This window comes from Leishmania major, chromosome 33 (genome assembly GCF_000002725.2).
Source record: "Leishmania major strain Friedlin complete genome, chromosome 33".
Taxonomy (NCBI): Eukaryota; Euglenozoa; class Kinetoplastea; order Trypanosomatida; family Trypanosomatidae; genus Leishmania; species Leishmania major.
In genome coordinates, this window is record NC_007285.2 from 1,491,832 (window position 1) to 1,516,450 (window position 24,619).

Sequence of the window (24,619 nt, forward strand, 5' to 3'; positions counted from 1 at the left end):
CGCCTTCACGTATAGTCACGACAGCTGACTGCGTGCGACTTCAGGGAAACGCCTGGGCAATTGCCCTTCATTCTCAGCAGCCCGCCCTGACAGTAGCGTTCCCAACAAATGCGAGTACAGCCTGTCGTTTACCACGTCACAGCATCAGCCACCTCGTCTTCGTCAAATCTCAGTTCTGCGCTCGTTTCAAGCTCGAGCACCCCGCCACCACTAAGATCCTTTCAACCAACAACGCCCTCACAACGGCGCCTTTCACACACACACACACACACACGTGGAGTTACTACCCACGTGCACTCAGGGCAAGCAGCCATCCAGCCGCCAACGTCGATTCCACCCTCGAACTCACCAGTGCAAGTCCGACGCAAGGTCAACTTAAAGAAACACATGGGTTTGCCGAAACCGCTATCAGTCAACGGCAACATCTGCCCAAACTACAGGCTCAAGAAAAACAGCTTCTGCCGATCGCAAATCCCTCGTCATCACCCGGTAGAGAGCTGCCCTTCGAGCCAACCCCCCCTTCGCCCGTCCTACACGTGTGAAACCCTCAGCGATGCAGGGCGAACACTTCAGTCTTCACAACACGGTAAGCTTCATGTCCCTCGACGAATTGGACTCCGACAACACCGCTTCATACACAGCGGAAAACCCCAGTGACCAGACGAAGCAAGACGATCTCAGCGTCACCGCAGCCGAGCGGTCCTCTAAAGCATCTTCACTGATACTAGGACCGCCCGAAACCACACCTATATCATACCTCTCACATTCGCACTCCTCTGCGAGCTTCGTGTCGCTGGAGCCGGTGGAGGAGCCCGCAGCGCTGCGTGCGCAGCAGGAGGAGGCGCCAGCGCTGCAGCGCGTCGGCACGCCGGTGGAGCCGCAGACGCGCCTCGCGGTCACGACACACCGGGTCCGTCTGGACGGTGATCTGTGGGCGCGTGTCGTCGACGAGTGCCCGGACCTGCTCAAGCAGGAGTTCACAAGCGACGTCTGCGATGCCACGGCGCTGCCGCGGACCTCGATGCAGCGGCTGGTGTTCACAGCCGGCAGCCTCATTGCCGACTTCCAGCTCTCGCATGGAGGCCTAGCGAAGAAGGAGCTGAACAGGCAGCTTGCCAACTCGCCCTTCACCCGCACCTGGGCACTGTACGAGCGCGTCGCCGAGACGCGAGAGACGTCGCCCACCCGTGCCACGCCACCCGCTGCCCTCCGCGCCTCGGAGAGCTTCGCGTCGCTGGAGCCGGTGGAGGAGCCCGCAGCGCTGCGTGCGCAGCAGGAGGAGGCACTGGCGGCGGTGCCGATGACGGCGTTCGAGGAGGAGGCGCCAGCGCTGCAGCGCGTCGGCACGCCGGTGGAGCCGCAGACGCGCCTCGCGGTCACGACACACCAGGTCCGTCTGGACGGTGATCTGTGGGCGCGTGTCGTCGACGAGTGCCCGGACCTGCTCAAGCAGGAGTTCACAAGCGACGTCTGCGATGCCACGGCGCTGCCGCGGACCTCGATGCAGCGGCTGGTGTTCACAGCCGGCAGCCTCATTGCCGACTTCCAGCTCTCGCATGGAGGCCTAGCGAAGAAGGAGCTGAACAGGCAGCTTGCCAACTCGCCCTTCACCCGCACCTGGGCACTGTACGAGCGCGTCGCCGAGACGCGAGAGACGTCGCCCACCCGTGCCACGCCACCCGCTGCCCTCCGCGCCTCGGAGAGCTTCGCGTCGCTGGAGCCGGTGGAGGAGCCCGCAGCGCTGCGTGCGCAGCAGGAGGAGGCACTGGCGGCGGTGCCGATGACGGCGTTCGAGGAGGAGGCGCCAGCGCTGCAGCGCGTCGGCACGCCGGTGGAGCCGCAGACGCGCCTCGCGGTCACGACACACCGGGTCCGTCTGGACGGTGATCTGTGGGCGCGTGTCGTCGACGAGTGCCCGGACCTGCTCAAGCAGGAGTTCACAAGCGACGTCTGCGATGCCACGGCGCTGCCGCGGACCTCGATGCAGCGGCTGGTGTTCACAGCCGGCAGCCTCATTGCCGACTTCCAGCTCTCGCATGGAGGCCTAGCGAAGAAGGAGCTGAACAGGCAGCTTGCCAACTCGCCCTTCACCCGCACCTGGGCACTGTACGAGCGCGTCGCCGAGACGCGAGAGACGTCGCCCACCCGTGCCACGCCGCCCGCTGCCCTCCGCGCCTCGGAGGGCTTCGCGTCGCTGGAGCCGGTGGAGGAGCCCGCAGCGCTGCGTGCGCAGCAGGAGGAGGCGCCAGCGCTGCAGCGCGTCGGCACGCCGGTGGAGCCGCGAGGTGGTCATTTCGAGGGGACTCCCCCGGTAGCCACCCGTAGCGTCACGCCGCCCGCTGCCCTCCGCGCCTCGGAGAGCTTCGCGTCGCTGGAGCCGGTGGAGGAGTCCGCAGCGCTGCGTGCGCAGCAGGAGGAGGAACCGGTGGCGGTGCCGATGACGGCGTTCGAGAAGGAGGCGCCAGCGCTGCAGCGCGTCGGCACGCCGGTGGAGCCGCAGACGCGCCTCGCGGTCACGACACACCAGGTCCGTCTGGACGGTGATCTGTGGGCGCGTGTCGTCGACGAGTGCCCGGACCTGCTCAAGCAGGAGTTCACAAGCGACGTCTGCGATGCCACGGCGCTGCCGCGGACCTCGATGCAGCGGCTGGTGCTTACAGCCGGCAGCCTCATCGCCTACTTCCAGCTCTCGCATGGAGGCCTCGCGAAGAAGGAGCTGAACAGGCAGCTTGCCAACTCGCCCTTCACCCGCACCTGGGCACTGTACGAGCGCGTCGCCGAGACGCGAGAGACGTCGCCCACCCGCGTCACGCCGCCCGCTGCCCTCCGCGCCTCGGAGAGCTTCGCGTCGCTGGAGCCGGTGGAGGAGCCCGCAGCGCTGCGTGCGCAGCAGGAGGAGGAACCGGTGGCGGTGCCGATGACGGCGTTCGAGAAGGAGGCGCCAGCGCTGCAGCGCGTCGGCACGCCGGTGGAGCCGCAGACGCGCCTCGCGGTCACGACACACCAGGTCCGTCTGGACGGTGATCTGTGGGCGCGTGTCGTCGACGAGTGCCCGGACCTGCTCAAGCAGGAGTTCACAAGCGACGTCTGCGATGCCACGGCGCTGCCGCGGACCTCGATGCAGCGGCTGGTGTTCACAGCCGGCAGCCTCATTGCCGACTTCCAGCTCTCGCATGGAGGCCTAGCGAAGAAGGAGCTGAACAGGCAGCTTGCCAACTCGCCCTTCACCCGCACCTGGGCACTGTACGAGCGCGTCGCCGAGACGCGAGAGACGTCGCCCACCCGTGCCACGCCGCCCGCTGCCCTCCGCGCCTCGGAGAGCTTCGCGTCGCTGGAGCCGGTGGAGGAGCCCGCAGCGCTGCGTGCGCAGCAGGAGGAGGCGCCAGCGCTGCAGCGCGTCGGCACGCCGGTGGAGCCGCAGACGCGCCTCGCGGTCACGACACACCGGGTCCGTCTGGACGGTGATCTGTGGGCGCGTGTCGTCGACGAGTGCCCGGACCTGCTCAAGCAGGAGTTCACAAGCGACGTCTGCGATGCCACGGCGCTGCCGCGGACCTCGATGCAGCGGCTGGTGTTCACAGCCGGCAGCCTCATTGCCGACTTCCAGCTCTCGCATGGAGGCCTAGCGAAGAAGGAGCTGAACAGGCAGCTTGCCAACTCGCCCTTCACCCGCACCTGGGCACTGTACGAGCGCGTCGCCGAGACGCGAGAGACGTCGCCCACCCGTGCCACGCCGCCCGCTGCCCTCCGCGCCTCGGAGGGCTTCGCGTCGCTGGAGCCGGTGGAGGAGCCCGCAGCGCTGCGTGCGCAGCAGGAGGAGGCGCCAGCGCTGCAGCGCGTCGGCACGCCGGTGGAGCCGCAGACGCGCCTCGCGGTCACGACACACCGGGTCCGTCTGGACGGTGATCTGTGGGCGCGTGTCGTCGACGAGTGCCCGGACCTGCTCAAGCAGGAGTTCACAAGCGACGTCTGCGATGCCACGGCGCTGCCGCGGACCTCGATGCAGCGGCTGGTGTTCACAGCCGGCAGCCTCATCGCCGACTTCCAGCTCTCGCATGGAGGCCTAGCGAAGAAGGAGCTGAACAGGCAGCTTGCCAACTCGCCCTTCACCCGCACCTGGGCACTGTACGAGCGCGTCGCCGAGACGCGAGAGACGTCGCCCACCCGTGCCACGCCGCCCGCTGCCCTCCGCGCCTCGGAGGGCTTCGCGTCGCTGGAGCCGGTGGAGGAGCCCGCAGCGCTGCGTGCGCAGCAGGAGGAGGCGCCAGCGCTGCAGCGCGTCGGCACGCCGGTGGAGCCGCAGACGCGCCTCGCGGTCACGACACACCGGGTCCGTCTGGACGGTGATCTGTGGGCGCGTGTCGTCGACGAGTGCCCGGACCTGCTCAAGCAGGAGTTCACAAGCGACGTCTGCGATGCCACGGCGCTGCCGCGGACCTCGATGCAGCGGCTGGTGCTTACAGCCGGCAGCCTCATTGCCGACTTCCAGCTCTCGCATGGAGGCCTAGCGAAGAAGGAGCTGAACAGGCAGCTTGCCAACTCGCCCTTCACCCGCACCTGGGCACTGTACGAGCGCGTCGCCGAGACGCGAGAGACGTCGCCCACCCGTGTCACGCCGCCCGCTGCCCTCCGCGCCTCGGAGAGCTTCGCGTCGCTGGAGCCGGTGGAGGAGCCCGCAGCGCTGCGTGCGCAGCAGGAGGAGGCGCCAGCGCTGCAGCGCGTCGGCACGCCGGTGGAGCCGCAGACGCGCCTCGCGGTCACGACACACCGGGTCCGTCTGGACGGTGATCTGTGGGCGCGTGTCGTCGACGAGTGCCCGGACCTGCTCAAGCAGGAGTTCACAAGCGACGTCTGCGATGCCACGGCGCTGCCGCGGACCTCGATGCAGCGGCTGGTGTTCACAGCCGGCAGCCTCATCGCCGACTTCCAGCTCTCGCATGGAGGCCTAGCGAAGAAGGAGCTGAACAGGCAGCTTGCCAACTCGCCCTTCACCCGCACCTGGGCACTGTACGAGCGCGTCGCCGAGACGCGAGAGACGTCGCCCACCCGTGCCACGCCGCCCGCTGCCCTCCGCGCCTCGGAGGGCTTCGCGTCGCTGGAGCCGGTGGAGGAGCCCGCAGCGCTGCGTGCGCAGCAGGAGGAGGCGCCAGCGCTGCAGCGCGTCGGCACGCCGGTGGAGCCGCGAGGTGGTCATTTCGAGGGGACTCCCCCGGTAGCCACCCGTAGCGTCACGCCGCCCGCTGCCCTCCGCGCCTCGGAGAGCTTCGCGTCGCTGGAGCCGGTGGAGGAGTCCGCAGCGCTGCGTGCGCAGCAGGAGGAGGAACCGGTGGCGGTGCCGATGACGGCGTTCGAGAAGGAGGCGCCAGCGCTGCAGCGCGTCGGCACGCCGGTGGAGCCGCAGACGCGCCTCGCGGTCACGACACACCAGGTCCGTCTGGACGGTGATCTGTGGGCGCGTGTCGTCGACGAGTGCCCGGACCTGCTCAAGCAGGAGTTCACAAGCGACGTCTGCGATGCCACGGCGCTGCCGCGGACCTCGATGCAGCGGCTGGTGCTTACAGCCGGCAGCCTCATCGCCTACTTCCAGCTCTCGCATGGAGGCCTCGCGAAGAAGGAGCTGAACAGGCAGCTTGCCAACTCGCCCTTCACCCGCACCTGGGCACTGTACGAGCGCGTCGCCGAGACGCGAGAGACGTCGCCCACCCGCGTCACGCCGCCCGCTGCCCTCCGCGCCTCGGAGAGCTTCGCGTCGCTGGAGCCGGTGGAGGAGCCCGCAGCGCTGCGTGCGCAGCAGGAGGAGGAACCGGTGGCGGTGCCGATGACGGCGTTCGAGAAGGAGGCGCCAGCGCTGCAGCGCGTCGGCACGCCGGTGGAGCCGCAGACGCGCCTCGCGGTCACGACACACCAGGTCCGTCTGGACGGTGATCTGTGGGCGCGTGTCGTCGACGAGTGCCCGGACCTGCTCAAGCAGGAGTTCACAAGCGACGTCTGCGATGCCACGGCGCTGCCGCGGACCTCGATGCAGCGGCTGGTGCTTACAGCCGGCAGCCTCATCGCCTACTTCCAGCTCTCGCATGGAGGCCTAGCGAAGAAGGAGCTGAACAGGCAGCTTGCCAACTCGCCCTTCACCCGCACCTGGGCACTGTACGAGCGCGTCGCCGAGACGCGAGAGACGTCGCCCACCCGTGCCACGCCACCCGCTGCCCTCCGCGCCTCGGAGAGCTTCGCGTCGCTGGAGCCGGTGGAGGAGCCCGCAGCGCTGCGTGCGCAGCAGGAGGAGGAACCGGTGGCGGTGCCGATGACGGCGTTCGAGAAGGAGGCGCCAGCGCTGCAGCGCGTCGGCACGCCGGTGGAGCCGCAGACGCGCCTCGCGGTCACGACACACCAGGTCCGTCTGGACGGTGATCTGTGGGCGCGTGTCGTCGACGAGTGCCCGGACCTGCTCAAGCAGGAGTTCACAAGCGACGTCTGCGATGCCACGGCGCTGCCGCGGACCTCGATGCAGCGGCTGGTGCTTACAGCCGGCAGCCTCATCGCCTACTTCCAGCTCTCGCATGGAGGCCTCGCGAAGAAGGAGCTGAACAGGCAGCTTGCCAACTCGCCCTTCACCCGCACCTGGGCACTGTACGAGCGCGTCGCCGAGACGCGAGAGACGTCGCCCACCCGCGTCACGCCGCCCGCTGCCCTCCGCGCCTCGGAGAGCTTCGCGTCGCTGGAGCCGGTGGAGGAGCCCGCAGCGCTGCGTGCGCAGCAGGAGGAGGAACCGGTGGCGGTGCCGATGACGGCGTTCGAGAAGGAGGCGCCAGCGCTGCAGCGCGTCGGCACGCCGGTGGAGCCGCAGACGCGCCTCGCGGTCACGACACACCAGGTCCGTCTGGACGGTGATCTGTGGGCGCGTGTCGTCGACGAGTGCCCGGACCTGCTCAAGCAGGAGTTCACAAGCGACGTCTGCGATGCCACGGCGCTGCCGCGGACCTCGATGCAGCGGCTGGTGTTCACAGCCGGCAGCCTCATTGCCGACTTCCAGCTCTCGCATGGAGGCCTAGCGAAGAAGGAGCTGAACAGGCAGCTTGCCAACTCGCCCTTCACCCGCACCTGGGCACTGTACGAGCGCGTCGCCGAGACGCGAGAGACGTCGCCCACCCGTGCCACGCCGCCCGCTGCCCTCCGCGCCTCGGAGAGCTTCGCGTCGCTGGAGCCGGTGGAGGAGCCCGCAGCGCTGCGTGCGCAGCAGGAGGAGGCACTGGCGGCGGTGCCGATGACGGCGTTCGAGGAGGAGGCGCCAGCGCTGCAGCGCGTCGGCACGCCGGTGGAGCCGCAGACGCGCCTCGCGGTCACGACACACCAGGTCCGTCTGGACGGTGATCTGTGGGCGCGTGTCGTCGACGAGTGCCCGGACCTGCTCAAGCAGGAGTTCACAAGCGACGTCTGCGATGCCACGGCGCTGCCGCGGACCTCGATGCAGCGGCTGGTGTTCACAGCCGGCAGCCTCATTGCCGACTTCCAGCTCTCGCATGGAGGCCTAGCGAAGAAGGAGCTGAACAGGCAGCTTGCCAACTCGCCCTTCACCCGCACCTGGGCACTGTACGAGCGCGTCGCCGAGACGCGAGAGACGTCGCCCACCCGTGCCACGCCGCCCGCTGCCCTCCGCGCCTCGGAGGGCTTCGCGTCGCTGGAGCCGGTGGAGGAGCCCGCAGCGCTGCGTGCGCAGCAGGAGGAGGCGTCAGCGCTGCAGCGCGTCGGCACGCCGGTGGAGCCGCAGACGCGCCTCGCGGTCACGACACACCGGGTCCGTCTGGACGGTGATCTGTGGGCGCGTGTCGTCGACGAGTGCCCGGACCTGCTCAAGCAGGAGTTCACAAGCGACGTCTGCGATGCCACGGCGCTGCCGCGGACCTCGATGCAGCGGCTGGTGTTCACAGCCGGCAGCCTCATTGCCGACTTCCAGCTCTCGCATGGAGGCCTAGCGAAGAAGGAGCTGAACAGGCAGCTTGCCAACTCGCCCTTCACCCGCACCTGGGCACTGTACGAGCGCGTCGCCGAGACGCGAGAGACGTCGCCCACCCGTGCCACGCCACCCGCTGCCCTCCGCGCCTCGGAGAGCTTCGCGTCGCTGGAGCCGGTGGAGGAGCCCGCAGCGCTGCGTGCGCAGCAGGAGGAGGCACTGGCGGCGGTGCCGATGACGGCGTTCGAGGAGGAGGCGCCAGCGCTGCAGCGCGTCGGCACGCCGGTGGAGCCGCAGACGCGCCTCGCGGTCACGACACACCGGGTCCGTCTGGACGGTGATCTGTGGGCGCGTGTCGTCGACGAGTGCCCGGACCTGCTCAAGCAGGAGTTCACAAGCGACGTCTGCGATGCCACGGCGCTGCCGCGGACCTCGATGCAGCGGCTGGTGTTCACAGCCGGCAGCCTCATTGCCGACTTCCAGCTCTCGCATGGAGGCCTAGCGAAGAAGGAGCTGAACAGGCAGCTTGCCAACTCGCCCTTCACCCGCACCTGGGCACTGTACGAGCGCGTCGCCGAGACGCGAGAGACGTCGCCCACCCGTGCCACGCCGCCCGCTGCCCTCCGCGCCTCGGAGGGCTTCGCGTCGCTGGAGCCGGTGGAGGAGCCCGCAGCGCTGCGTGCGCAGCAGGAGGAGGCGCCAGCGCTGCAGCGCGTCGGCACGCCGGTGGAGCCGCAGACGCGCCTCGCGGTCACGACACACCGGGTCCGTCTGGACGGTGATCTGTGGGCGCGTGTCGTCGACGAGTGCCCGGACCTGCTCAAGCAGGAGTTCACAAGCGACGTCTGCGATGCCACGGCGCTGCCGCGGACCTCGATGCAGCGGCTGGTGCTTACAGCCGGCAGCCTCATTGCCGACTTCCAGCTCTCGCATGGAGGCCTAGCGAAGAAGGAGCTGAACAGGCAGCTTGCCAACTCGCCCTTCACCCGCACCTGGGCACTGTACGAGCGCGTCGCCGAGACGCGAGAGACGTCGCCCACCCGTGTCACGCCGCCCGCTGCCCTCCGCGCCTCGGAGAGCTTCGCGTCGCTGGAGCCGGTGGAGGAGCCCGCAGCGCTGCGTGCGCAGCAGGAGGAGGCGCCAGCGCTGCAGCGCGTCGGCACGCCGGTGGAGCCGCAGACGCGCCTCGCGGTCACGACACACCGGGTCCGTCTGGACGGTGATCTGTGGGCGCGTGTCGTCGACGAGTGCCCGGACCTGCTCAAGCAGGAGTTCACAAGCGACGTCTGCGATGCCACGGCGCTGCCGCGGACCTCGATGCAGCGGCTGGTGCTTACAGCCGGCAGCCTCATCGCCTACTTCCAGCTCTCGCATGGAGGCCTCGCGAAGAAGGAGCTGAACAGGCAGCTTGCCAACTCGCCCTTCACCCGCACCTGGGCACTGTACGAGCGCGTCGCCGAGACGCGAGAGACGTCGCCCACCCGCGTCACGCCGCCCGCTGCCCTCCGCGCCTCGGAGAGCTTCGCGTCGCTGGAGCCGGTGGAGGAGCCCGCAGCGCTGCGTGCGCAGCAGGAGGAGGAACCGGTGGCGGTGCCGATGACGGCGTTCGAGAAGGAGGCGCCAGCGCTGCAGCGCGTCGGCACGCCGGTGGAGCCGCAGACGCGCCTCGCGGTCACGACACACCAGGTCCGTCTGGACGGTGATCTGTGGGCGCGTGTCGTCGACGAGTGCCCGGACCTGCTCAAGCAGGAGTTCACAAGCGACGTCTGCGATGCCACGGCGCTGCCGCGGACCTCGATGCAGCGGCTGGTGCTTACAGCCGGCAGCCTCATCGCCTACTTCCAGCTCTCGCATGGAGGCCTAGCGAAGAAGGAGCTGAACAGGCAGCTTGCCAACTCGCCCTTCACCCGCACCTGGGCACTGTACGAGCGCGTCGCCGAGACGCGAGAGACGTCGCCCACCCGTGCCACGCCACCCGCTGCCCTCCGCGCCTCGGAGAGCTTCGCGTCGCTGGAGCCGGTGGAGGAGCCCGCAGCGCTGCGTGCGCAGCAGGAGGAGGCGCCAGCGCTGCAGCGCGTCGGCACGCCGGTGGAGCCGCGAGGTGGTCATTTCGAGGGGACTCCCCCGGTAGCCACCCGTAGCGTCACGCCGCCCGCTGCCCTCCGCGCCTCGGAGAGCTTCGCGTCGCTGGAGCCGGTGGAGGAGTCCGCAGCGCTGCGTGCGCAGCAGGAGGAGGAACCGGTGGCGGTGCCGATGACGGCGTTCGAGGAGGAGGCGCCAGCGCTGCAGCGCGTCGGCACGCCGGTGGAGCCGCAGACGCGCCTCGCGGTCACGACACACCAGGTCCGTCTGGACGGTGATCTGTGGGCGCGTGTCGTCGACGAGTGCCCGGACCTGCTCAAGCAGGAGTTCACAAGCGACGTTTGCGATGCCACGGCGCTGCCGCGGACCTCGATGCAGCGGCTGGTGTTCACAGCCGGCAGCCTCATTGCCGACTTCCAGCTCTCGCATGGAGGCCTAGCGAAGAAGGAGCTGAACAGGCAGCTTGCCAACTCGCCCTTCACCCGCACCTGGGCACTGTACGAGCGCGTCGCCGAGACGCGAGAGACGTCGCCCACCCGTGCCACGCCGCCCGCTGCCCTCCGCGCCTCGGAGAGCTTCGCGTCGCTGGAGCCGGTGGAGGAGTCCGCAGCGCTGCGTGCGCAGCAGGAGGAGGAACCGGTGGCGGTGCCGATGACGGCGTTCGAGGAGGAGGCGCCAGCGCTGCAGCGCGTCGGCACGCCGGTGGAGCCGCAGACGCGCCTCGCGGTCACGACACACCGGGTCCGTCTGGACGGTGATCTGTGGGCGCGTGTCGTCGACGAGTGCCCGGACCTGCTCAAGCAGGAGTTCACAAGCGACGTCTGCGATGCCACGGCGCTGCCGCGGACCTCGATGCAGCGGCTGGTGTTCACAGCCGGCAGCCTCATTGCCGACTTCCAGCTCTCGCATGGAGGCCTAGCGAAGAAGGAGCTGAACAGGCAGCTTGCCAACTCGCCCTTCACCCGCACCTGGGCACTGTACGAGCGCGTCGCCGAGACGCGAGAGACGTCGCCCACCCGTGCCACGCCGCCCGCTGCCCTCCGCGCCTCGGAGAGCTTCGCGTCGCTGGAGCCGGTGGAGGAGCCCGCAGCGCTGCGTGCGCAGCAGGAGGAGGCACTGGCGGCGGTGCCGATGACGGCGTTCGAGGAGGAGGCGCCAGCGCTGCAGCGCGTCGGCACGCCGGTGGAGCCGCAGACGCGCCTCGCGGTCACGACACACCAGGTCCGTCTGGACGGTGATCTGTGGGCGCGTGTCGTCGACGAGTGCCCGGACCTGCTCAAGCAGGAGTTCACAAGCGACGTCTGCGATGCCACGGCGCTGCCGCGGACCTCGATGCAGCGGCTGGTGTTCACAGCCGGCAGCCTCATCGCCTACTTCCAGCTCTCGCATGGAGGCCTAGCGAAGAAGGAGCTGAACAGGCAGCTTGCCAACTCGCCCTTCACCCGCACCTGGGCACTGTACGAGCGCGTCGCCGAGACGCGAGAGACGTCGCCCACCCGTGCCACGCCACCCGCTGCCCTCCGCGCCTCGGAGAGCTTCGCGTCGCTGGAGCCGGTGGAGGAGCCCGCAGCGCTGCGTGCGCAGCAGGAGGAGGCGCCAGCGCTGCAGCGCGTCGGCACGCCGGTGGAGCCGCGAGGTGGTCATTTCGAGGGGACTCCCCCGGTAGCCACCCGTAGCGTCACGCCGCCCGCTGCCCTCCGCGCCTCGGAGAGCTTCGCGTCGCTGGAGCCGGTGGAGGAGTCCGCAGCGCTGCGTGCGCAGCAGGAGGAGGAACCGGTGGCGGTGCCGATGACGGCGTTCGAGGAGGAGGCGCCAGCGCTGCAGCGCGTCGGCACGCCGGTGGAGCCGCAGACGCGCCTCGCGGTCACGACACACCGGGTCCGTCTGGACGGTGATCTGTGGGCGCGTGTCGTCGACGAGTGCCCGGACCTGCTCAAGCAGGAGTTCACAAGCGACGTCTGCGATGCCACGGCGCTGCCGCGGACCTCGATGCAGCGGCTGGTGTTCACAGCCGGCAGCCTCATTGCCGACTTCCAGCTCTCGCATGGAGGCCTAGCGAAGAAGGAGCTGAACAGGCAGCTTGCCAACTCGCCCTTCACCCGCACCTGGGCACTGTACGAGCGCGTCGCCGAGACGCGAGAGACGTCGCCCACCCGCGTCACGCCGCCCGCTGCCCTCCGCGCCTCGGAGAGCTTCGCGTCGCTGGAGCCGGTGGAGGAGTCCGCAGCGCTGCGTGCGCAGCAGGAGGAGGAACCGGTGGCGGTGCCGATGACGGCGTTCGAGAAGGAGGCGCCAGCGCTGCAGCGCGTCGGCACGCCGGTGGAGCCGCAGACGCGCCTCGCGGTCACGACACACCAGGTCCGTCTGGACGGTGATCTGTGGGCGCGTGTCGTCGACGAGTGCCCGGACCTGCTCAAGCAGGAGTTCACAAGCGACGTCTGCGATGCCACGGCGCTGCCGCGGACCTCGATGCAGCGGCTGGTGCTTACAGCCGGCAGCCTCATCGCCGACTTCCAGCTCTCGCATGGAGGCCTAGCGAAGAAGGAGCTGAACAGGCAGCTTGCCAACTCGCCCTTCACCCGCACCTGGGCACTGTACGAGCGCGTCGCCGAGACGCGAGAGACGTCGCCCACCCGCGTCACGCCGCCCGCTGCCCTCCGCGCCTCGGAGAGCTTCGCGTCGCTGGAGCCGGTGGAGGAGCCCGCAGCGCTGCGTGCGCAGCAGGAGGAGGCACTGGCGGCGGTGCCGATGACGGCGTTCGAGGAGGAGGCGCCAGCGCTGCAGCGCGTCGGCACGCCGGTGGAGCCGCAGACGCGCCTCGCGGTCACGACACACCAGGTCCGTCTGGACGGTGATCTGTGGGCGCGTGTCGTCGACGAGTGCCCGGACCTGCTCAAGCAGGAGTTCACAAGCGACGTCTGCGATGCCACGGCGCTGCCGCGGACCTCGATGCAGCGGCTGGTGCTTACAGCCGGCAGCCTCATCGCCTACTTCCAGCTCTCGCATGGAGGCCTAGCGAAGAAGGAGCTGAACAGGCAGCTTGCCAACTCGCCCTTCACCCGCACCTGGGCACTGTACGAGCGCGTCGCCGAGACGCGAGAGACGTCGCCCACCCGTGCCACGCCACCCGCTGCCCTCCGCGCCTCGGAGAGCTTCGCGTCGCTGGAGCCGGTGGAGGAGCCCGCAGCGCTGCGTGCGCAGCAGGAGGAGGCGCCAGCGCTGCAGCGCGTCGGCACGCCGGTGGAGCCGCGAGGTGGTCATTTCGAGGGGACTCCCCCGGTAGCCACCCGTAGCGTCACGCCGCCCGCTGCCCTCCGCGCCTCGGAGAGCTTCGCGTCGCTGGAGCCGGTGGAGGAGTCCGCAGCGCTGCGTGCGCAGCAGGAGGAGGAACCGGTGGCGGTGCCGATGACGGCGTTCGAGGAGGAGGCGCCAGCGCTGCAGCGCGTCGGCACGCCGGTGGAGCCGCAGACGCGCCTCGCGGTCACGACACACCAGGTCCGTCTGGACGGTGATCTGTGGGCGCGTGTCGTCGACGAGTGCCCGGACCTGCTCAAGCAGGAGTTCACAAGCGACGTTTGCGATGCCACGGCGCTGCCGCGGACCTCGATGCAGCGGCTGGTGTTCACAGCCGGCAGCCTCATTGCCGACTTCCAGCTCTCGCATGGAGGCCTAGCGAAGAAGGAGCTGAACAGGCAGCTTGCCAACTCGCCCTTCACCCGCACCTGGGCACTGTACGAGCGCGTCGCCGAGACGCGAGAGACGTCGCCCACCCGTGCCACGCCGCCCGCTGCCCTCCGCGCCTCGGAGAGCTTCGCGTCGCTGGAGCCGGTGGAGGAGTCCGCAGCGCTGCGTGCGCAGCAGGAGGAGGAACCGGTGGCGGTGCCGATGACGGCGTTCGAGGAGGAGGCGCCAGCGCTGCAGCGCGTCGGCACGCCGGTGGAGCCGCAGACGCGCCTCGCGGTCACGACACACCAGGTCCGTCTGGACGGTGATCTGTGGGCGCGTGTCGTCGACGAGTGCCCGGACCTGCTCAAGCAGGAGTTCACAAGCGACGTCTGCGATGCCACGGCGCTGCCGCGGACCTCGATGCAGCGGCTGGTGTTCACAGCCGGCAGCCTCATTGCCGACTTCCAGCTCTCGCATGGAGGCCTAGCGAAGAAGGAGCTGAACAGGCAGCTTGCCAACTCGCCCTTCACCCGCACCTGGGCACTGTACGAGCGCGTCGCCGAGACGCGAGAGACGTCGCCCACCCGTGCCACGCCACCCGCTGCCCTCCGCGCCTCGGAGAGCTTCGCGTCGCTGGAGCCGGTGGAGGAGCCCGCAGCGCTGCGTGCGCAGCAGGAGGAGGCACTGGCGGCGGTGCCGATGACGGCGTTCGAGGAGGAGGCGCCAGCGCTGCAGCGCGTCGGCACGCCGGTGGAGCCGCAGACGCGCCTCGCGGTCACGACACACCGGGTCCGTCTGGACGGTGATCTGTGGGCGCGTGTCGTCGACGAGTGCCCGGACCTGCTCAAGCAGGAGTTCACAAGCGACGTCTGCGATGCCACGGCGCTGCCGCGGACCTCGATGCAGCGGCTGGTGTTCACAGCCGGCAGCCTCATTGCCGACTTCCAGCTCTCGCATGGAGGCCTAGCGAAGAAGGAGCTGAACAGGCAGCTTGCCAACTCGCCCTTCACCCGCACCTGGGCACTGTACGAGCGCGTCGCCGAGACGCGAGAGACGTCGCCCACCCGCGTCACGCCGCCCGCTGCCCTCCGCGCCTCGGAGAGCTTCGCGTCGCTGGAGCCGGTGGAGGAGCCCGCAGCGCTGCGTGCGCAGCAGGAGGAGGCGCCAGCGCTGCAGCGCGTCGGCACGCCGGTGGAGCCGCGAGGTGGTCATTTCGAGGGGACTCCCCCGGTAGCCACCCGTAGCGTCACGCCGCCCGCTGCCCTCCGCGCCTCGGAGAGCTTCGCGTCGCTGGAGCCGGTGGAGGAGTCCGCAGCGCTGCGTGCGCAGCAGGAGGAGGAACCGGTGGCGGTGCCGATGACGGCGTTCGAGGAGGAGGCGCCAGCGCTGCAGCGCGTCGGCACGCCGGTGGAGCCGCAGACGCGCCTCGCGGTCACGACACACCAGGTCCGTCTGGACGGTGATCTGTGGGCGCGTGTCGTCGACGAGTGCCCGGACCTGCTCAAGCAGGAGTTCACAAGCGACGTCTGCGATGCCACGGCGCTGCCGCGGACCTCGATGCAGCGGCTGGTGTTCACAGCCGGCAGCCTCATTGCCGACTTCCAGCTCTCGCATGGAGGCCTAGCGAAGAAGGAGCTGAACAGGCAGCTTGCCAACTCGCCCTTCACCCGCACCTGGGCACTGTACGAGCGCGTCGCCGAGACGCGAGAGACGTCGCCCACCCGTGCCACGCCACCCGCTGCCCTCCGCGCCTCGGAGAGCTTCGCGTCGCTGGAGCCGGTGGAGGAGCCCGCAGCGCTGCGTGCGCAGCAGGAGGAGGCACTGGCGGCGGTGCCGATGACGGCGTTCGAGGAGGAGGCGCCAGCGCTGCAGCGCGTCGGCACGCCGGTGGAGCCGCAGACGCGCCTCGCGGTCACGACACACCGGGTCCGTCTGGACGGTGATCTGTGGGCGCGTGTCGTCGACGAGTGCCCGGACCTGCTCAAGCAGGAGTTCACAAGCGACGTCTGCGATGCCACGGCGCTGCCGCGGACCTCGATGCAGCGGCTGGTGTTCACAGCCGGCAGCCTCATTGCCGACTTCCAGCTCTCGCATGGAGGCCTAGCGAAGAAGGAGCTGAACAGGCAGCTTGCCAACTCGCCCTTCACCCGCACCTGGGCACTGTACGAGCGCGTCGCCGAGACGCGAGAGACGTCGCCCACCCGCGTCACGCCGCCCGCTGCCCTCCGCGCCTCGGAGAGCTTCGCGTCGCTGGAGCCGGTGGAGGAGTCCGCAGCGCTGCGTGCGCAGCAGGAGGAGGCGCCAGCGCTGCAGCGCGTCGGCACGCCGGTGGAGCCGCGAGGTGGTCATTTCGAGGGGACTCCCCCGGTAGCCACCCGTAGCGTCACGCCGCCCGCTGCCCTCCGCGCCTCGGAGAGCTTCGCGTCGCTGGAGCCGGTGGAGGAGTCCGCAGCGCTGCGTGCGCAGCAGGAGGAGGAACCGGTGGCGGTGCCGATGACGGCGTTCGAGGAGGAGGCGCCAGCGTTGCAGCGCGTCGGCACGCCGGTGGAGCCGCAGACGCGCCTCGCGGTCACGACACACCAGGTCCGTCTGGACGGTGATCTGTGGGCGCGTGTCGTCGACGAGTGCCCGGACCTGCTCAAGCAGGAGTTCACAAGCGACGTCTGCGATGCCACGGCGCTGCCGCGGACCTCGATGCAGCGGCTGGTGTTCACAGCCGGCAGCCTCATTGCCGACTTCCAGCTCTCGCATGGAGGCCTAGCGAAGAAGGAGCTGAACAGGCAGCTTGCCAACTCGCCCTTCACCCGCACCTGGGCACTGTACGAGCGCGTCGCCGAGACGCGAGAGACGTCGCCCACCCGTGCCACGCCGCCCGCTGCCCTCCGCGCCTCGGAGGGCTTCGCTTCGCTGGAGCCAGTGGAGGAGTCCGCAGCGCTGCGTGTGCAGGAGGAGGACGAGGCGCCGGCGGCCGAGCGTGCCGCTGAGCCGCAGGAGGCACCCGTGGCTGCCTCGACGGAGGTGCCGCCGGCACGCGATCTCTGGCAGTCCATCGCGGAGCCGGAGGGCTACTCGCGCGACGACCTCGGGTGTGCGGAGCCCGCGGCGCTGCATGCGCAGGAGGAGGACGAGGCGCCGGCGGCCGAGCGTGCCGCTGAGCCGCAGGAGGCACCCGTGGCTGCCTCGACGGAGGTGCCGCCGGCACGCGATCTCTGGCAGTCCATCGCGGAGCCGGAGGGCGACTCGCGCGACGACCTCGGGTGTGCGGAGCCCGCGGCGCTGCATGCGCAGGAGGAGGACGAGGCGCCGGCGGCCGAGCGTGCCGCTGAGCCGCAGGAGGCACCCGTGGCTGCCTCGACGGAGGTGCCGCCGGCACGCGATCTCTGGCAGTCCATCGCGGAGCCGGAGGGCTACTCGCGCGACGACCTCGGGTGTGCGGTGCCCGCGGCGCTGCATGCGCAGGAGGAGGACGAGGCGCCGGCGGCCGAGCGTGCCGCTGAGCCGCAGGAGGCACCCGTGGCTGCCTCGACGGAGGTGCCGCCGGCACGCGATCTCTGGCAGTCCATCGCGGAGCCGGAGGGCTACTCGCGCGACGACCTCGGGTGTGCGGAGCCCGCGGCGCTGCATGCGCAGGAGGAGGACGAGGCGCCGGCGGCCGAGCGTGCCGCGGAGCCGCAGGAGGCACCCGTGGCTGCCTCGACGGAGGTGCCGCCGGCACGCGATCTCTGGCAGTCCATCGCGGAGCCGGAGGGCTACTCGCGCGACGACCTCGGGTGTGCGGTGCCCGCGGCGCTGCATGCGCAGGAGGAGGACGAGGCGCCGGCGGCCGAGCGTGCCGCGGAGCCGCAGGAGGCACCCGTGGCTGCCTCGACGGAGGTGCCGCCGGCACGCGATCTCTGGCAGTCCATCGCGGAGCCGGAGGGCTACTCGCGCGACGACCTCGGGTGTGCGGTGCCCGCGGCGCTGCATGCGCAGGAGGAGGACGAGGCGCCGGTGGCCGAGCGTGCCGCTGAGCCGCAGGAGGCACCCGTGGCTGCCTCGACGGAGGTGCCGCCGGCACGCGATCTCTGGCAGTCCATCGCGGAGCCGGAGGGCGACTCGCGCGACGACCTCGGGTGTGCGGAGCCCGCGGCGCTGCATGCGCAGGAGGAGGACGAGGCGCCGGCGGCCGAGCGTGCCGCGGAGCCGCAGGAGGCACCCGTGGCTGCCTCGACGGAGGTGCCGCCGGCACGCGATCTCTGGCAGTCCATCGCGGAGCCGGAGGGCTACTCGCGCGACGACCTCGGGTGTGCGGAGCCCGCGGCGCTGCATGCGCAGGAGGAGGACGAGGCGCCGGCGGCCGAGCGTGCCGCTGAGCCGCAGGAGGCACCCGTGGCTGCCTCGACGGAGGTGCCGCCGGCACGCGATCTCTGGCAGTCCATCGCGGAGCCGGAGGGCTACTCGCGCGACGACCTCGGGTGTGCGGTGCCCGCGGCGCTGCATGCGCAGGAGGAGGACGAGGCGCCGGCGGCCGAGCGTGCCGCGGAGCCGCAGGAGGCACCCGTGGCTGCCTCGACGGAGGTGCCGCCGGCACGCGATCTCTGGCAGTCCATCGCGGAGCCGGAGGGCTACTCGCGCGACGACCTCGGGTGTGCGGAGCCCGCGGCGCTGCATGCGCAGGAGGAGGACGAGGCGCCGGCGGCCGAGCGTGCCGCGGAGCCGCAGGAGGCACCCGTGGCTGCCTCGACGGAGGTGCCGCCGGCACGCGATCTCTGGCAGTCCATCGCGGAGCCGGAGGGCTACTCGCGCGACGACCTCGGGTGTGCGGTGCCCGCGGCGCTGCATGCGCAGGAGGAGGACGAGGCGCCGGTGGCCGAGCGTGCCGCTGAGCCGCAGGAGGCACCCGTGGCTGCCTCGACGGAGGTGCCGCCGGCACGCGATCTCTGGCAGTCCATCGCGGAGCCGGAGGGCTACTCGCGCGACGACCTCGGGTGTGCGGTGCCCGCGGCGCTGCATGCGCAGGAGGAGGACGAGGCGCCGGCGGCCGAGCGTGCCGCGGAGCCGCAGGAGGCACCCGTGGCTGCCTCGACGGAGGTGCCGCCGGCACGCGATCTCTGGCAGTCCATCGCGGAGCCGGAGGGCTACTCGCGCGACGACCTCGGGTGTGCGGTGCCCGCGGCGCTGCATGCGCAGGAGGAGGACGAGGCGCCGGTGGCCGAGCGTGCCGCTGAGCCGCAGGAGGCACCCGTGGCTGCCTCGACGGAGGTGCCGCCGGCACGCGATCTCTGGCAGTCCATCGCGGAGCCGGAGGGCTACTCGCGCGACGACCTCGGGTGTGCGGAGCCCGCGGCGCTGCATGCGCAGGAGGAGGACGAGGCGCCGGCGGCCGAGCGTGCCGCTGAGCCGCAGGAGGCACCCGTGGCTGCCTCGACGGAGGTGCCGCCGGCACGCGATCTCTGGCAGTCCATCGCGGAGCCGGAGGGCTACTCGCGCGACGACCTCGGGTGTGCGGAGCCCGCGGCGCTGCATGCGCAGGAGGAGGACGAGGCGCCGGCGGCCGAGCGTGCCGCTGAGCCGCAGGAGGCACCCGTGGCTGCCTCGACGGAGGTGCCGCCGGCACGCGATCTCTGGCAGTCCATCGCGGAGCCGGAGGGCTACTCGCGCGACGACCTCGGGTGTGCGGAGCCCGCGGCGCTGCATGCGCAGGAGGAGGACGAGGCGCCGGCGGCCGAGCGTGCCGCGGAGCCGCAGGAGGCACCCGTGGCTGCCTCGACGGAGGTGCCGCCGGCACGCGATCTCTGGCAGTCCATCGCGGAGCCGGAGGGCTACTCGCGCGACGACCTCGGGTGTGCGGAGCCCGCGGCGCTGCATGCGCAGGAGGAGGACGAGGCGCCGGCGGCCGAGCGTGCCGCTGAGCCGCAGGAGGCACCCGTGGCTGCCTCGACGGAGGTGCCGCCGGCACGCGATCTCTGGCAGTCCATCGCGGAGCCGGAGGGCGACTCGCGCGACGACCTCGGGTGTGCGGTGCCCGCGGCGCTGCATGCGCAGGAGGAGGACGAGGCGCCGGCGGCCGAGCGTGCCGCTGAGCCGCAGGAGGCACCCGTGGCTGCCTCGACGGAGGTGCCGCCGGCACGCGATCTCTGGCAGTCCATCGCGGAGCCGGAGGGCTACTCGCGCGACGACCTCGGGTGTGCGGTGCCCGCGGCGCTGCATGCGCAGGAGGAGGACGAGGCGCCGGCGGCCGAGCGTGCCGCTGAGCCGCAGGAGGCACCCGTGGCTGCCTCGACGGAGGTGCCGCCGGCACGCGATCTCTGGCAGTCCATCGCGGAGCCGGAGGGCTACTCGCGCGACGACCTCGGGTGTGCGGTGCCCGCGGCGCTGCATGCGCAGGAGGAGGACGAGGCGCCGGCGGCCGAGCGTGCCGCGGAGCCGCAGGAGGCACCCGTGGCTGCCTCGACGGAGGTGCCGCCGGCACGCGATCTCTGGCAGTCCATCGCGGAGCCGGAGGGCTACTCGCGCGACGACCTCGGGTGTGCGGTGCCCGCGGCGCTGCATGCGCAGGAGGAGGACGAGGCGCCGGTGGCCGAGCGTGCCGCTGAGCCGCAGGAGGCACCCGTGGCTGCCTCGACGGAGGTGCCGCCGGCACGCGATCTCTGGCAGTCCATCGCGGAGCCGGAGGGCGACTCGCGCGACGACCTCGGGTGTGCGGTGCCCGCGGCGCTGCATGCGCAGGAGGAGGACGAGGCGCCGGCGGCCGAGCGTGCCGCTGAGCCGCAGGAGGCACCCGTGGCTGCCTCGACGGAGGTGCCGCCGGCACGCGATCTCTGGCAGTCCATCGCGGAGCCGGAGGGCTACTCGCGCGACGACCTCGGGTGTGCGGAGCCCGCGGCGCTGCATGCGCAGGAGGAGGACGAGGCGCCGGCGGCCGAGCGTGCCGCGGAGCCGCAGGAGGCACCCGTGGCTGCCTCGACGGAGGTGCCGCCGGCACGCGATCTCTGGCAGTCCATCGCGGAGCCGGAGGGCTACTCGCGCGACGACCTCGGGTGTGCGGTGCCCGCGGCGCTGCATGCGCAGGAGGAGGACGAGGCGCCGGCGGCCGAGCGTGCCGCTGAGCCGCAGGAGGCACCCGTGGCTGCCTCGACGGAGGTGCCGCCGGCACGCGATCTCTGGCAGTCCATCGCGGAGCCGGAGGGCGACTCGCGCGACGACCTCGGGTGTGCGGTGCCCGCGGCGCTGCATGCGCAGGAGGAGGACGAGGCGCCGGCGGCCGAGCGTGCCGCTGAGCCGAAGATCTTTGGAGTTATTGGAACGGAGGAGATAAGGGAGGATGCTATGGGTGAAGATGAAGCCGAGGTGAGCTGTTTAGTTACGTCTGTTTCTCCGCGGTGTTCTTTAGTGGGCACGTCGGGTTCGGTCGAATCTATATCGGGAGCCCTGTCGGGGATGCAGCTGGTGGATCTAAAGCCGTCCAAGCCCCGAGTAACTCAGCATAAGGTGAAGTTGCAGGGACGGCACTGGGTCAAAGTGATTTTTTTGCCGGTGGTCACGGAAGCGTTTCGCGAGGATGTGGCCCACGCGCTTGATGTACGCGTGGGGGATATTCAGCACGTGGAGCTGGCATCGGGAAGCTTGGTAGGTACTTTTGTTGTGGTGCATGCATTTGATTTTCTAACGGCTTCCGAGGTGGACGAGAAGTTGTGCGCGTACCATTTTCCGCTGACTTGGGAGCACTACCCGAAGTCGCCCGACACGACGACAGGCCACTTCTTTGAGGGCGAGGCTCTGTCTACGATTCGTCGCACATCACGCTGCATTAACTCAGCATTAAAGTGCCGATTACCACCCGCTGATACTGAGCTGTCCCGGCCCACCTCGGCTGCTCTGAAGCCGCATCCTCCGCCGCGGGCTGCTCAAGAGGCGTCGAGGAGCACGTTGTCGTCGGGTGGTCGTACTTGCTCTGCGGCGGCTAGCTCACCTGCGGTGCGAGAGAGCCTTCCTGTGGTGCCTGCGGTGCATGGAGCTCCTCCTGCCATGGAGAAACGGACGTCGGCAAGCAACCTTTCCTCTCCGATGGAACACCATTACGCGGGGAACGATGGGAGTGAGTCATCGATGAGGTTGTCGCGGAAAACGGCGCCGGCACCGGTAGCAAAGGCCGTGAGGGCGCCGGCGGCTCCTGAGACAGTGAGCACGAAGCACCGCGTCGGCTTTGTGGGGAACCAGTGGTACACAATCCTGAAGACGCAGAGGGACAACTTCGTGGCCGCGTTCGTGAAGGGCACTGGCGAGAAGCTAGGTTATGAACCGGACTCGGTGACCAAGGTGCAGTGCGACGAGAACACAGGCGACACCATCGTCAGCTTTCGTGTCACCCACCCAAGCGTACTGCCGAGAAAGCAGATCGACTTGGTACTCCGTAGTGCTCCCTACACCGATGTGTGGAAGCTGTACTACAAGAACGCCCCGCCAGAGGAACAGAAGACGATGCACAATGGCGTTAAAACATTTCATCGCGTCGGTTTTGTCGGGAGCAAGTGGAAGGAAGTAAAGAACCGTGGCATAGCTCGCTTTATCGAGGCGTTCGCAGCTGACACGGCAACTGCCCTGAATGTAACCCCGCAAGCGGTGCACATCGCCGACTACGCGGTGGCCGATGACATCGTGGTGGATTTCTATGTTACCCACCCGGGGACAGACTCAGCGGAAGTAATTGATGGTAAGCTCGAGCAGTTCGACTACCAGCGCGTTTGGGACCTCTACGGAATCCCGAGCGAGGTGGACGAGCAGCAGCGCGTCGTTCCGTGCGTTATGAAATGCAGCAACGCGTCCCGCCGAACATCGCCTTCCTCCACCTGCCGACTACGGATGCCCGACACGAACTCCGTTTCCCAAGTCGACAGCTTCTGCCCGAGGTGTCAGCGGCGGTTGTCCTCGAAACAGGAGTTTCTACAACCCGACGAGAGTAGTGGCTGGCATCCACAGCCTATGCACAGTCACACTAGCTCCATCAGTGATGCAGTCCGCACCGCGCTGATGGAGGACAGCTACTCGGCGATCCGCAAGCCATCGTCGACACCGCCGCTCCCACACCTGGCGCACCGGTACGCTCCACACCAAAAGTTGGAAGGGCAAGCTTCGCAGCAGCCGAGCGCGTATCAAACGCGTGGTATATCACTCATGCGCGTCGCACAGATGACCTCGCGTGTACCGTGGCACACAAGTGTCAACAGCAGTCTCATTCCGCATCCCCCGCGACAGCGCTCCCTCAGCAACACTACACGTTATCGTCAGCGTCGCGTCAATCTACGCGAACTGGAGAGCGAGCTGTCGCGTAAACAACGCCAGCACAAGCACCAGGAACGCCAGAAGCAGCTCGATCGCGAGATGCGCCGGTCTCTCAACTACAGCAAGTTGTCGCTGCCCACCGGCTCCACTACCAACGTGTCAGGGAGCTTCCTGCCGCCCATTCCACCGTGTTACACAAAGGTCCGCACAGGTCCGCAGCGCATGAAAAGAGGGATGGGCTCTCTGCTGGAGTAGCTGTTTGTAAAAGCAGACATAAGCACACATGTGAGTGTGCGTATGTCTGCGTCACCCATGAGTGGAGGACAGATGTATCTCATCCGCCTTTTGGGAGCGAAAGTCGTTATGGTCCTCACCTCTTTCTCTGTCTCCAGGCTGCCTGCCCTCTCTTGATCCCCCTCCCACTCTGTTTGTCTTCTCTCCGCGTGAGGACGCCACTTGGCACCATTCTTCGACTGTCTCTGGTGAGCTGACGTCTGTCGCGACTCACTTGAGTCGTCCACTTTCTTCCCTCGCGGTCGCTTTCTCTCCTACCCGTTGATCTTTCCTGGCTCACAACTCTTCTCTCGAGCTGGTGCGTGCGTGGGCGTTTCTGCGCCTCTTCAGCTCATTTCTTTTCTTGGCCCTCTGCTCTAGTTGATATCATTTCTGTTGGTATCGGCTTTGAACGTCTTCCTCTCTTGGTGCACTTCGTATGTGTCACGGTGGCCCGTGGGTGTGTTTACTGTTGAGTGAGTGCATGTGCCTCTGCGGGGTGCTTGAGCGGGCGGACTGTCTGTGCATGGCTGCCTGTGCTTCATCTCTCATTTTCCTTGTCTATGTTGTGTGGCTCTCTTTTTTTCTCCGTCTGTCTTGTATTTGGGATGTGCGAATGTGTGTGTGTGTGTGGGGGGGGGGTCTCTCGGTGTATGCTCTGCTTCCTTCATCTCTTCTTATCCCCCTCCCTCTCCAGCACCTCCCCCTCATCTTCCTCCTTCCTCATTTCATCCTGTAGAAGTTGCTAGTTTTTCTTGTTTGTGATACTCTTGCTCTTTCCCCCTCCACTCACTCTGCCCCCGCTCTTTTTCCCGTCATTGCCTAACCCAGTGATGTTGGTGTAATCTCGTGTATCTGTGTATGGGAGAGGGAGGAAGGGGAAAGAGGGCGGGGATGTGCGCGCACACACCTCTGTCTCTCGCGTCTTCTTTGATGTTGGGTTCATTCTTCTTTATGTTCTGTCGGTGCTTTGTGTGGGTTCGCTTCGCCTTTCCCGCCTCTTTTTTTCCCCCTTGCTTCTTCGTTGTTTCCGCATGTCTTTCCTTCGTTTTTTTTCTTGTCGGATTCGTTTGTCTCGCTTGTTTTCGTACCGGAATACACTCCACATTTACTCACTACCCCCCCCTCCCTCCCTCCCTCCCTCCCTCCCGCATCCTTGACCGAAATGTGCACAAGAGGGCGCGTGGCATGTATCTTGAACTCTTAGAGCAGGCAGTGTGGACGGATTGTTGCAGTTGCCTGTTTTTCCTTCTATTTCGCCTCTACAGATGTGAGACGCAAAAGAAACAGCGTGTGCACCTAACGTAGCCAACACCAATTAGGGAAAAAAGCAATAGGGGGTCTTTGGCGTCTCTTCATCATCCTCACCGCGGTCTAGTGACGCACTCGATT

The 24,619-nt window shown here is 68.8% G+C and overlaps 1 protein-coding gene across 1 annotated transcript; it reads left to right on the plus strand.

The window, feature by feature from the left end:
• Positions 1-553: 553 nt before the first annotated feature.
• LMJF_33_3070 (conserved hypothetical protein) lies at positions 554-23,209 on the plus strand (the record flags this gene model as incomplete). The annotated part of the gene is made up of 1 exon (XM_001686017.1): positions 554-23,209. One exon carries the CDS (start codon positions 554-556, stop codon positions 23,207-23,209), a length of 22,656 nt encoding a protein of 7,551 aa, XP_001686069.1.
• Between the last annotated feature and the right edge of the window lie 1,410 nt (positions 23,210-24,619).